This window comes from Loxodonta africana, chromosome 1 (genome assembly GCF_030014295.1).
Source record: "Loxodonta africana isolate mLoxAfr1 chromosome 1, mLoxAfr1.hap2, whole genome shotgun sequence".
Lineage (NCBI taxonomy): Eukaryota > Metazoa > Chordata > Mammalia > Proboscidea > Elephantidae > Loxodonta > Loxodonta africana.
Genome location: NC_087342.1, coordinates 171,837,661 through 171,850,245, shown reverse-complemented (window position 1 = coordinate 171,850,245; position 12,585 = coordinate 171,837,661). Strand labels below are relative to the sequence as shown.

At 41.3% G+C, this 12,585-nt stretch overlaps 1 protein-coding gene across 2 annotated transcripts in view; it reads left to right on the top strand.

Moving 5' to 3' along the window:
* Nucleotides 1-375: 375 nt before the first annotated feature.
* The window catches only part of SEC63 (SEC63 homolog, protein translocation regulator), a 78,797-nt gene continuing 66,587 nt past the window's right edge, over nt 376-12,585 (top strand). The window contains exon 1 of one of the 2 annotated variants that reach the window (XM_064289499.1): nt 376-570. In XM_064289499.1, the coding sequence (XP_064145569.1) occupies nt 447-570 (124 nt within the window). In that variant the 5' untranslated portion in view covers nt 376-446. The remainder of the gene's footprint in view (nt 571-12,585) is intronic. The other variant, XM_010600917.3, reaches the window with a different exon arrangement.

Genomic DNA, 12,585 nt, shown 5'->3' with positions numbered 1-12,585 from the left:
CGGACCTGAAGAGCCTTGCTCGGGGCTCTGGGAAAGGAAGCTAAGAAGGAAGGAGGAGGGGCTCTGAGGGTTAAAGGCGGGGCCCTAGGGGCGGGCCCACAAGGGCTCGGGGGCGGGCTGTAGCTTAGGGGCGGAACTACAGGCGGGCTGGAGGCGGGGCCTCGCGGAGTTCCACGGCTGCGCGCGCCACGTCTCCCTTAGCGAGAGTGTGGAGGAAAGACGAGGGGAGGGAAAGGCCAAGAGGGGCGGGAACTATTTCTTCTCGCGAGAGCTGGCGACGGCAGCGGCAGTGTCGGCGGCGTGTCCGTGGAAGTAGCGTGGGGGCGGGGGAGAGAGGCGGCGGCGGCGTCCGAGCTACGCCACACGGGGCCGGGAGCTGGGAGATAGAGCGTAGAGCGGGGTCGTGGCGGCGGCGGTGAGAAGAGGGAGGAGGAGGAGGGGGTGTCATGGCGGGGCAGCAGTTCCAGTACGATGACAGCGGGAACACCTTCTTCTATTTCCTCACCTCCTTCGTGGGGCTTATTGTGATTCCGGCCACATACTACCTCTGGCCCCGAGACCAGAATGCCGGTGAGTCCCGTCGACGGCCGCTCGAGGACCCGCGCAGGCCCTGCCGGCTCCTCCGGGCCCCGCGGCTCCCGCCCCGGCCAAGCTTATCCTGCCGCGACTGGGGTGACACCACCCGCGCCGCCGGGCCTCGCGTCCAGGCATCCACCGCTGGCGGGGCCCGGGCTCGGGGGTCTTTCTTTCCCTCGTTACCTTCCTGGGCACCTCTCCACTCCCCTTCATTGTCCTTCTCAGGAGTTTGGCTTCACACCTTCTGCCCCATTGTTCTGGACGCTCCCTGCAGCCTCTTGCCTCTTTGTCTTCTGTGTCTCTGGTTGATTGGGTATTTTTCTTTATGGAAGAAGCGGGGCGGGATGGGAGGATGGAAATTGGGAGGTGAGAGAAGAGTTGGCAAAGGAGAAGCCGAATGTGCAAGCACAAACTCTGAGCCCCTAAACCACGGTCCTCCTTCCCCCACGCCCCCGTTTCCCTGTTGCAGGTGTGGCTACAGATGCTTTGGGCACCCTCTGAGCTGGGTGGCATGTTTAGGATTCCAACCGAGCTCACCAACCGCCCCCTTGCCTCTCCTCCCCGTTGCATTTTCATTTGTTCACTCAAACTCTGGGGGTTGGAAGCAATGCCATTATTCCCTTTAGCAGAAATAGGATTTTTCTGTTTCCTCCTCTGGAGTTTCCTGTTTATGACGGAAAAGTGCAAGTATGAAGGATTAGGGCTCTTTTAATTCGTATAGTAGGTAGTGGTGAGATAGCTTGTTCAATTGCTTTTATTTTTGAATCTTTTCGCATTAAACAACATCGGATTAAAGAAGGATTATAGAGATTATTTTCAGGGCATTTTATGTTTGGATAATGTTTGGATTCCGTTTGTTGAACTTTACTAGGACATATGGCAGGTGATTGTTATTCTTAAAGCGATGGAACTGCAAGGACCCAAAGTGTTACACAGTGACTCTTAGGTTTTAAGTATTAACATTTTAGAGAAAGCTTTCTATTCCACCAAAAGTTATGCCAACTGAACTTGCTTAAACTTGTGTAAAAATCTTCTTAAGCTGGGTGTTGTGGAGTTCTAGGTTGTCCCCGTTATATGCTGTACTTTGGGGAAATTGTTAACAGTGAAGCATTGAATCAACTCAGAACTTGTTATGTGTGCTGTAAGACCAATTCCATGCCCTGTGAAACTCTTGAGTTACATAATGGATCCAAAATAAATGGAATTTAGAAAAGTAGTAACAAAGGATTCATCTTTTTGTACATTTAACAATAAATTTAAATATCCGTTAGATGTAAAAATCTGACCAGAGTTATCAGTCTTAATGGTTTTCTTATTTAGTGAATAGTTTATTAAAATTGGTAATTGGACTGTTGTGCCGCCTTTTGCTAAGTGTATTTAAATTGTCTGGGTTCTTCGGGCATTGGTTGTGTGTAAGTGATGAATTACACTTATTACCTTGAAGGTTTCTCTATCTGGAAAACCTAGGCCGTTTGTCTGGTGATTTTACTTTAGAGTTAAAAAGGGTGCACTTTCAGTATAGTAGTTTATTTTCACTTATCACCCATTTGTTTGTGCAATTGGCTGTGTAGAGTATTAACAAAGGAGGTGGGTTTGGTTAGAATGTTTCGAGAAGCTGCTCTGATTTCAGAAATTAGTCATCTTAATCTACACTGGAGTTTTGAAATTTGCAAGTAATATTCTCATAGTGGGTTTTGTATTGTTAGAAAACTAGCCTGATAACTCATATCGAAGGCAAGCCATACTTGAGCTGTTTCAGACCTATAGGTGATGTTAGGAAAAGTTGTAGTTTTTTCTTTTTTTAAAAGAAAACCCGTTGCCCTTGAGTTGACTCTGACTCATAGCGACCCTATAGGACAGAGTAGAACTGTCCCAAAGAGTTCCAAGGAACACCTGGTGCATTTGAACTGCCGCCCTTTTGGTTAGCAGTCATAGCACTTAACCACTATGCCACCAGTTTTTAGGGGGAGGAAATTAATATTGACCCTTTGCAAATCATGAACTTCAAATGTTACTTTATTTAATTTTAAAAACACAGTGAGGTAGGTACTGTTGTTATCCTTATTTTACAGACAAAGAACTAAAGCTTAGAAAGTTTAAGTAATTTTCCTGTGTAGTGGTGCCTGGATTAAAACATAGACATGCCGCATAGTTTCAGAGCCCTCTGTTGTTGTTTCTAGAAAGTTAGGTGAACTATGGGTGTTCATTGGCCCCTTCTTTCCATTCCCATCTCTGCTTTAGACTTGCCTTAGTACCTTAGCGCTTAGTAAGTGTGCTCATGTTGATGTATTTATTTGATCTTGCCCAAAATTGCATTATGAAAATTAAGGTGGTCACTGAAATGGGATTCTAATCATTATGACAGTTGGTGGGCACCACTTGGGCTTTTTTTTGTAGTTGTACCATAATAACTACAGAGTTGTAGTGGCACACTGGTTAAGTCCTCGGTTGTTAACTGAAAAGTTGATGGTTTGAACCCATCCAGTGGGTCCATGGGAGAAAGATCTGGTGATCTGCTCCAATAAGGAACACAGCATAGAAAACCACGTGGGGGGAGCTCTACCCTGTCGTGTGAGGTCGCTGTGAGTCAGAAGTGACTTCATGGCACACAACAACAATGACCATAATAACGTGATTTGTTTCTTTAGAATTACAGCGTTATTAAAAAGATATTTTCATAGTAGTGATTTCTTTTCCACAGTTCAGTTGCAATATATTGAATTTTCAAAGAGAAATCTTGAATTACAGGTTTACCTAGAGCTCTGAAAAACAAAAATTTTTCAGGCGTTTGCAGCAAAATAATTTGTTGACTTGTATTGACATGAGGCTACTTATAACTTTTACCTCACTTAGAAAACAGTCACACTTTTTGCTGTTGGAATGTAATATATTTGATTATTGGTGCGGTTCTAGTCCCTGCAGGACGTGTCAGGGTATAAACACAGTACTGTTTTTCTAAATCTGAAAAATTCTGAAATAAATCTGTCCTAAAGGGTGTTTTATTTCATTTTTGATGAAAATATACACAACAAAACAGACACGCATCCAGCAATTTCTGTGTGTACAGATCAGTGCCATTGGTTACATTCTTCACATTGTGTCACCATTCTCACTGTCTCTAGTCATTGTTTCACCACCATTTACTTTTATCCTCTTTACCCTTGGAAGTTCTCATTTGTGCTTTTGAGTTACTCTTGTCAGTTTGATCACAAATAGCTAATTCTAGGAAGGTACAATGTTCAAGGCTGACATTATTAATTGAGCTAAACTGTCGTTTGGTTTAAAGATGACTTCATGGGATTGGTTTGGTTCAAGGTTTAAAGATTATTTCAGGACAATAAATTTGGGGTTCCCCCATTCTCAGTGGATCCAGTAAGTGTGGTTTCCGTAAGAATTTGACATTCTGTTCCTCATTTTCCGTCTTTTTTATCAGGATCCATCTATTGGGTCTTTGATAGAAACATTTAGTAATGGTAACTGGGCACCATCCATTTCTTCTCGTCTCATGGCAGAGGAGATAGTAGTACACAAAGGCGTTTAGACCTGCAATCCATTTTCTTCTTCATTTCCTGGGTCTCTTTCTTCTACTGATCCAGGTGAGTAGATACCAATTATTGTACATTGGGTGGCCGCTTGCAAGCTTTTAAGACACCAGGTGCTACTTGTTGAACTAGGAGGATGAACTTGTCCTAAAGGATTTTGAATAAAGAATATGGACCCACAGTAGTAATTTTGAATGGCACATGGGATATTCTAATATTTGATTTTGAAACTTACGTAGTTTTTCTGTGAAACTTTACGTAGCCAAATACAAAAATGAAGGTGGAAGTCTGGTTAGAATCCACCAGCTGCTCCTTGGAAACCATATGGCGCAGTTCTTTTCTGTCCTATAGGATCTCTGTGAGTCGGAATCGACCTGATGGGAACGGGTTTTTTGGTTAGTGCATTAGAAAGCATTTCCCCATTTCATAGGTTGCAAAATCTAGGAGTTGAAAAACAGAAATAGCCTGGTCATTGGCGCATTTGATATGTTAACTGAACTTGCCCTCTTATCCAAAACGTTTTTAATGGAATCCCTATGTCTTAATTTTTGTCTGATCTGTTGTGCTAAATGCACTTATATTGATACCACTTTTAGTAGTTGAAGGACCCTATTTGTCTTACTCTCTGAGTTGTTTATAAATTGGCTGAATGAGATGTCCGAATACTTTTTCAGGCAATTACAGACAAAAGGATCAAGCTCTGTATGATGTAATAAAAACAGGAGGGTTTAAATTTCCTTAGAACAGTGGTTCTCCATCCTGACTACACATTAGAATCATTTGGGTTACTTTTAAATACACTTATGCTAGGACTCCGTCCCTAGACATTCTGATTTAATTTGTCTGTGGGAAAAGAGCATTCCAAGCATATGCAAAAACGTGGGAGTGTTCAGTAAATGGTAAAGATTTGGATATGATCCTCACTTAGGAGGAGTCCTTGGATGGTGCAAGCGGTTAATGTGGTCCTGGGCTGCTAACCAAAAGATTGGTGGTTTGAGTCCACCCAGAGGCACTTCAGAAGAAAGGCCTGGCAACTTACTTCTGAAAAATCAGCCTCTGAAAACACTGTGGAGCACGCAGTTCTACTCTGACACGTACGGGGGTTGCCGTGAGTTCAAATTGATTCAGCAGCAACTGGTTTGGTTTTTGGTTTTGGTCACTTAAGATCACATTAGCCATCTTAAGAAAGGTATACTTTATTCTCTGATGGCACAGTGGTTAAAAGCTACAACTGCTAACCAAGAGGTCGCAGATCAACTCTATCAGCTGCTCCTTGGAAACCCTATGGGGCAGTTCTGTTCTGTCCTGTAGGGTTGCTATGAGTCAGAAGTAACTCCATGGCAACAGGTTTGGTTTGTTTTTTTGGGTAAACAATAGAGGCTTTTAAGTAGGGTAATGGTCAGTTTTGCTTTTGTGGAACATTCTGTGGAGGGTGTTTTTGTGGAGAAGTGTGGAGTGAAAAGTGGTGGCAGGCTGAGTGAGGAAAAACTAGGGGGAGTTGTTGTTAGTTGTGGTCTAGTTGCAGCTGACTCATGGACTAAGGAGTGGGGAATCCATTTCAGAGGCTGTTGCAGTAGGTAGGAATGTGGAGGAATGGCCAGATTAGAAAGATAATTCTAAAATAGCTCGGGTATTTATGGATGTAAGCACTATGAAGGGAATGAGAGAGTGGAGTTTAGCTTTTGATTTTTCTTTCATTCCTATCTACTTATTTCTCACCTTTTAGAAAGCTATTTGATGACTGGCCTAGTCATAACCTGCTAGCCCTAATCACTTGTGGGATTGAGTGCAGGGAAAAGGATGGAGATGAACATTTCTATTTAAAACGAAATATTGGCTTTATTGATTTAATTTGTCTTGATGATTTGTAATTATGGCAGGGTTGGTTATCTCAGTCTTTTGTTGAGGTGGATTTTTTTTAACATTAGAAAAAAACTGGCTGGTATCAGCTTTGTGTTCAAAGGAGCATATTACATGAATGTTCATATTTAATTTAGGGTATATAAAAAACCTGTTGCCATTGGGTCAGTTCCGACTTATAGCAACCCTGTAGGACAGAGTAGAACTGCCCCATAGGGTTTCCAAGGAGTGGCTGGTGGATTTGAACCACTGACCTTTTGGTTAGCAGCTGTAGCTCTTAACCACTGTGCCACCAAGGCTGCTTAGGGCATATACCAAAAACCAAACCAGCTGCCGTCGAGTCGATTCCGACTCATAGTGGCCCTATAGGACAGAGTAGAACTGCCCCACAGGGTTTCCAAGGAGTGCCTGGTGGATTCAAACTGCCGACTTTTTGGTTAGCAGCCATAGATAGCTCTTAACCATTATACCACCAGGATTTCCATAGGCAAGTTATTGAACAGCATTTTACAGAATTAGAAAGAACAGGCAATTAGAAGCAGACAGAGAATAATGTGTGCCTGAACAGTGGTGCTAGCAATAGGAATGGAAGGGACATACTTGAAATATTGCTGAGGTAGAATGTATTTTTATGGGGTGACTTATTGAACATAGCTTAGCTGGAGGACTGCTGAACATCAGACTACCCCAGAGCTGAGACCTTGAACTTCACTTCTGTCCATACTCTTTGAGAGCTCATCCAGTCTCGTGGCTTTAAATATCATCTGTGTGGTGAAAACTCCCAAATTTATATTTCTAGTCTAGACCTCTTTCTTTGAACTCTAGGCTTGTATGTTTGTATACATGTATATATAATTGCCTAATCCACATTCCCACTTGGATATCTAATAGATTTATTTACCTCCAGGTGTTCCGTAAGTACTCAAATATATAGTGATCCTCTTTTTTCTGAAGGATACTTTTGGGAGAATAGAAAAAGATGATTGTTGCATTTTCATCTCTGTTCTCCCAGTATTTCTTTCTTCCTTTTCCCTGTGTCTTTTATCTACAGGCCATATCATTGAACTTGTTTTGAGGAATCTTCTGTAGCAATATTTCTAAACCAGGGATGATTTTGTCCCCGGGGACATTTGGCAGTGTCTGGATGTGCTTTTTATGTCTCTACTGGGAAGGTGCTACTGGCATGTAGTAGGCAGAGACTACGGATGCTGTTAAATTCCTTTAATGCACAGGACAGCCCTCCCACAATAGAGAATTATCTGGTCCAAAATGTCAGTAGTGCCAAGGTTGAGAAACCCTGCTCTAAGTACTTGTTTCAGTATTACAGAGAAAAGAATATTGAGGTAGGTGAACATATGATATAGTTGTATGCTACTGTCTAGCCAAGTTAACAGACTTAGGAATACAACATAGCTCTGACCTCCTCTGACTTTACAAGGGGGAAGGAGAATCAAGATCAACAACCCAAGGGTGATTCCTGTGAGGTAGAGGTCAGACATGCCTCCTCTCCCTGTCATCTTTACCAGTTCTGACACCAATCATCCCTCTTACAGCACTCTCTACCTCTCTGCTGGGTTCAATAATTCATTGCAATGACCACACAGAACTCACAGACAATACACGATTATGAGGTTTATTAGGGAAGTAACTGGTTACAATTCAGGTGTAGTAACACTCAGGATACAGTTCTTCTATCAGGACAACCACTTCCCAGATCTTGAGATCTGTTTGAGTTGTTTGGTTTATAATGGTTTGCAGTTATATGGTCCGGCCATTCCTGAGGATTGTGGACTTGGGCGATGGTGGGCTGGTGCTGCTCTGATGTGGTTTTTGTATCTTTTGTTCAGGTATGTTTTCAGTTCCACTCATGAGATCCCTTCTCAATTGCCAGAGTATATATGGGAATGAGTGGCAGATGAATCCAACTTCCTGTAATCCGTCCAATGTAGATATTCTCTGGTTGTATATGCTGGATAGTGACAGTGAGTAGTGTTTAGTCAAGCCTCTGTCCAAAATCCAGATGATTCTGAACTGGCCTTGAGTACATGGCTAACTATTCAGATTCAGGTTAGAGAGCATAATAGAAGCTTTGCTGTTGCTGTTGCTGTTGCTGTTAGGTGCTGCCGAGTCAGTTCCGATTCAAAGTGACCCTGTGTACAACAGAACGGAACACTGCCCGGTCCTGAGCCATCCTCACAAACATTGTTATGCTTGAGCCCATTGTTACAGCCACTGTGTCAGTCCGTCTCGTTGAGGGCATTCTTCTTTTTGTTGGCCCTCTAGTTTACCAAGCATGATGTCCTTCTCCAGGAACTGATCCCTCCTGACAACATGTCCAGAGTATGTGAGATGCAGTCTCGCCATCCTTGCTTCTAAGGAGCATTCTGGTTGTACTTCTTCCAAGACAGATTTGTTTGTTCTTTTGGCAGTCCATGGTATATTCAATATTCTTCACCAACACCATAATTCAAAGGTGTCAGTTCTGTCTTCCCTCTTCATCATTTAGCTTCTCTTAATCTGCTCTGAGATTAGGATGACTTGAGTGAGCTATATTTTTGGTGGTCTAGAGCAGTGACTCCTAATTTTTCACTTTCAAATTATCATCCTCATGCCTTTCCTATTCTGAAACATTCCAGGAACCAAACTGCACTATTATAGTCAAATATATTTTCCTTTTTTGAATTAGTAAAAGAACAAAATTGTCTGTCCAAACTGAGTAATAATGAGTGAGCCAGTGCCACCACTATGGGTTAATGTATTCTTGACTAGATACGTAGAGATTTTGGGTAACCAGAAAACTGATGTATGATGTCGTTTAGGCTTTTTGGAATATTGAATATATACTCTTCTGATTCTTGTTACTATTTTCTTGAACCCCTTAGGGATTTAGGAGTAGTCTTATGAATCACTGAATTTTGGAAAGAAAAGAAGTGGTACATCTATTTCTTTTAATAGTTTATAATGAAATAAATGTTACCTGTATATCATTTGACTTTATTAGTTTTAGTAATCTATATTACAGGGTGTGGTCTGAAATTTATTTCTTAGTATTTTTCATAATATTCCTAAAATATAAAAATGTATATTGGTATATTTATTTGGATTGAAAAATGAAGTTAGATGCCTTTCGACAGAAAGTTTGATTTGGCTGATTGGTTTAACATGTGGACTGTCTTTGCCAATTAAGTTACATAGCAAATATATTCTGTAAGTTGAAAGAGCTAATTTGCAACTTAAGCTTTTGCAAAATATATCTAAAGTAGAAGATAAAACTATAAATTTTAGTATTTAGAGTTTTTAACCTGTTTTGAATTATGGAATATCTACAAGTTATGTAAAAGTGAAAGCATAACAGGTATTTTATTCTTTATATTTAATAATTTATCAGTTTGTAATATTCATGTTACTTTGATCTGTGGGAACCCTGGTAGTATAGTGGTTAAGAGCTACGGCTGCTAACTAAAAGGTTGACAGTTCAAATCCACCAGGTGTGCCTTGGAAACACTATGAAGAGGTTCTGCTCTGTCCTATCGGGTTGCTATGAGTTGGAATCGACTCGACGGCAATGGGTTTTTTTTTTTTTTTTTGGTTTGATACTATACCAAAAACAATGCAATATTAGAATTTTTAACACATAAAACCTTATGGTTATTCAGCTTCTTCAGTATGGTAAACTTATTGATGCTCTTTGGTGATGTGTGCCAGAGCATTTGGGGCGAAGTGTCTTGATGTCTGCAACTTACTCTAAAATGGTTCAGATTAAAAAAAAGGTGGCGGGGAGAGGGAAATAGAAAGCCAAGAGGAACATTTTAACAGTTGGTGGATTTATGTAAACGGTACTGTTCATTGTAATGTTTCTTCAACTTTTTTGAAAGCTTGAAAATTTTCAAAATAAAAATTTGGGAAAAACTTTATGGTCACAGGAAATAATTTTAAGAAGTATGTTTCAGTATTATAAGAAATAACTTACTAGGATAAAAATATATTATATTTGGATAAAATTATGTAGGAAAAGTAGATTGAAAGTCTTGTTCATGAATTTTTATAAATGGATGATGGTGAGTATGAAATTGCTATGGTTTTTAAATTTCATTTGATACATTTAAAAGTGACAGGGCTATTTTATTTTAAAATGCCAACTTTATGTCAGAAGTAACATCCTTTGTCCTCCAAACTTATGATGAAAAATTAAAAACTATTAAAGACGGTACATAATTTTTCAAAATTATTTTGTGGTAAGCAGGCAGACAGGCTTGAAGACCTTAGGGTTGATTGACATTTAAGGTCAACTCTTTTGACATTCTGTGAATATGCCGTAAAGAGCTCACCCAGTTACGGTATAAACTGGAAGATCATATTGTCATGCACAGATGGATGTGACTGTTTTAGCAAAGGCACTGTTATGGAGTGAATTGTGTCCCCCCAAGAAATTGTGTCCCTCAAAAAGAAGTCTACCCTGGAATCTCGGAATGTGACCTTATTTGGAAATAAGGTCCTGTGGGGTTTACATTAACTTTACCCAAAGATTTTGGACTTTGACCTGGGTTCCTGAGACATAATCTTCAATAAAAACCTTGGAATTTAAGTGTCTCTTGTAAGGATTCCAAACCACACATAATTAACAGGTTAGGTGAGGTGATTAGGTGACCCTGGAGTGGGGGCTGGCCAGGCCAGAAAGACCTGCCTCATGATCACCTCAAGATATCAACTGACCTAAGGGAAGAAGGGTGAAGTTTGCATTATGTAATGAGACTCGTAGTAAAAGTTCTGTACACTGAAGCTCTGTGGGTTTCCTGGTTGGTGAAAGATAACGTTGCGCATGGGAGGGTAGCGCATCACTTTTCGGGACATGAAAGCTCTGTGTTGGGAACTCTCCTAGATCCCACCCTTTGCATCTCTTCCTTATGCAAATCCTGCTTTTGTATCCTTTACAGTAAAGCTATAATTTAAAGTATAAAGCTTTCCATGAGTTTTGTGGATTATTGCTGTTCTAGTAAATTATTGAACCTGAGGGAGTAGTGAAAGTCAGCAGGTCAGAAGTGAGGGAGCCCAGGGGAGACTACCAAACTTGTGGCTGGCGTCTGCCTATTTGGCAGTTTCCGAGGATGGCATCCTTTTAATTTGTGAGATCTGACCTAGCTAAAGGTGGCTAGGATCAGAGACAGAAGTGTTGAATGGATGGCGGGTGTTAGAACAGAACAGAAAAGTGAAAAGTAGGGATTTATGCTGATTATTATCGTTGTCGGTCCTTGCAGATGTACTCAGTTAAGATGAGGTTTATGATGGGTGTCCTTTTAAGAAGAGGAGACACAGACATAGAGGGAAGATGGCCTTGTGGTGGAGATACGGACAGAGATTAGAGTTACGCTGCTTCAAGCCAGGGAACACTTGGGAACACCAGAAGCTAGAAGGGGCAAAGAAGCATTCCTTCCCTAAAGGCTTCAGAGAGAGCATGGCCCTGCAGAAACTTTGGACTTCTGGCTTCTAAAACTATGAGAGAACGAATTTGTTGTTTTAAGTCACTGAGTTTGTAGTAATTTCTTATGGCAGACTTAGAAAACTAATACAGGCATTGTATAGTTTAAGAAGCACAACCATAATAAAACCAAACCTGTTGGATATCGAGTCGTTTCCAACTCGTAGAGACGCATGTGATAGAGTAGAACCGCCCTGTAGGGTTTCCAAGGCTGTAATCTTTGCAGGAGCACACTGCCACATCTTCCTCCTGTGGATCAGCTGGTGGATTCAAACTGCCAACCTTTTGGTTAGGGCACCTCACAACCATAGTTACCTGCCCCAAACCTGAACTACCTTAGCAGATATAATAGCTTTGTGTTCCTCCGCTGACAGCTATCATGGTATGTTGTTTTTTTAAATCACAGGATAATTTAGTGACCTTGGAATTCCCGTTTTCTATAAATGTAGATGATGTTGTTGTTAGATGCTATCCAGTCAGTTCCGAAGTATAGCGACCCGGTGTACGACAGAACGAGACACTGCCCGGTCCTGCTCCACCCTCACAGTTGTTACTGTTTGAGTCCATTGTTGCAGCCACTGTGTCAATCCATCTGGTTGAGGGTCTTCCTCTTTTTTTTGCTGACCCTCTACTTAATCAAGCATGATGTCCTTCTCCAGGGACTGGTGCCTGCTGAGAGCATGTCCAGACTTCCTGAGACGAAGTCTCGGCATCCTAACTTGCAGGGAGCATTCTGGCTGTACTTCTTCCAAGAGAGATTTGTTCATTTTTCTGGCAGTCCATGGTATATTCAATATTCTTCGACAACACTGTAATTAAAAGGCATCAATTCTTTGGTCTTCTTTGTTCATTGTCCTGCTTTTGCATGCATATGAGGCTATTGAAAATACCATGACTTTGGTCAGGTGCACTGTAGTCCTCAAAGTGACCTCTTTGATTTTTACCACTTTAAAGAAGTCTTTTGCAGTAGATTTGCCCAATGCAATACATACGTTGATTTCTTGACTGCTGGTCCGTGGGCATTGATTGTGGATCCAAGTAAAATGAAATCCTTGACAACTTCAGTCTTTTCTGTCTTTATCATGGTGTTGTTTATTGGTTCAGTCGTGAGCATTTTTGTTTCTTTATGTT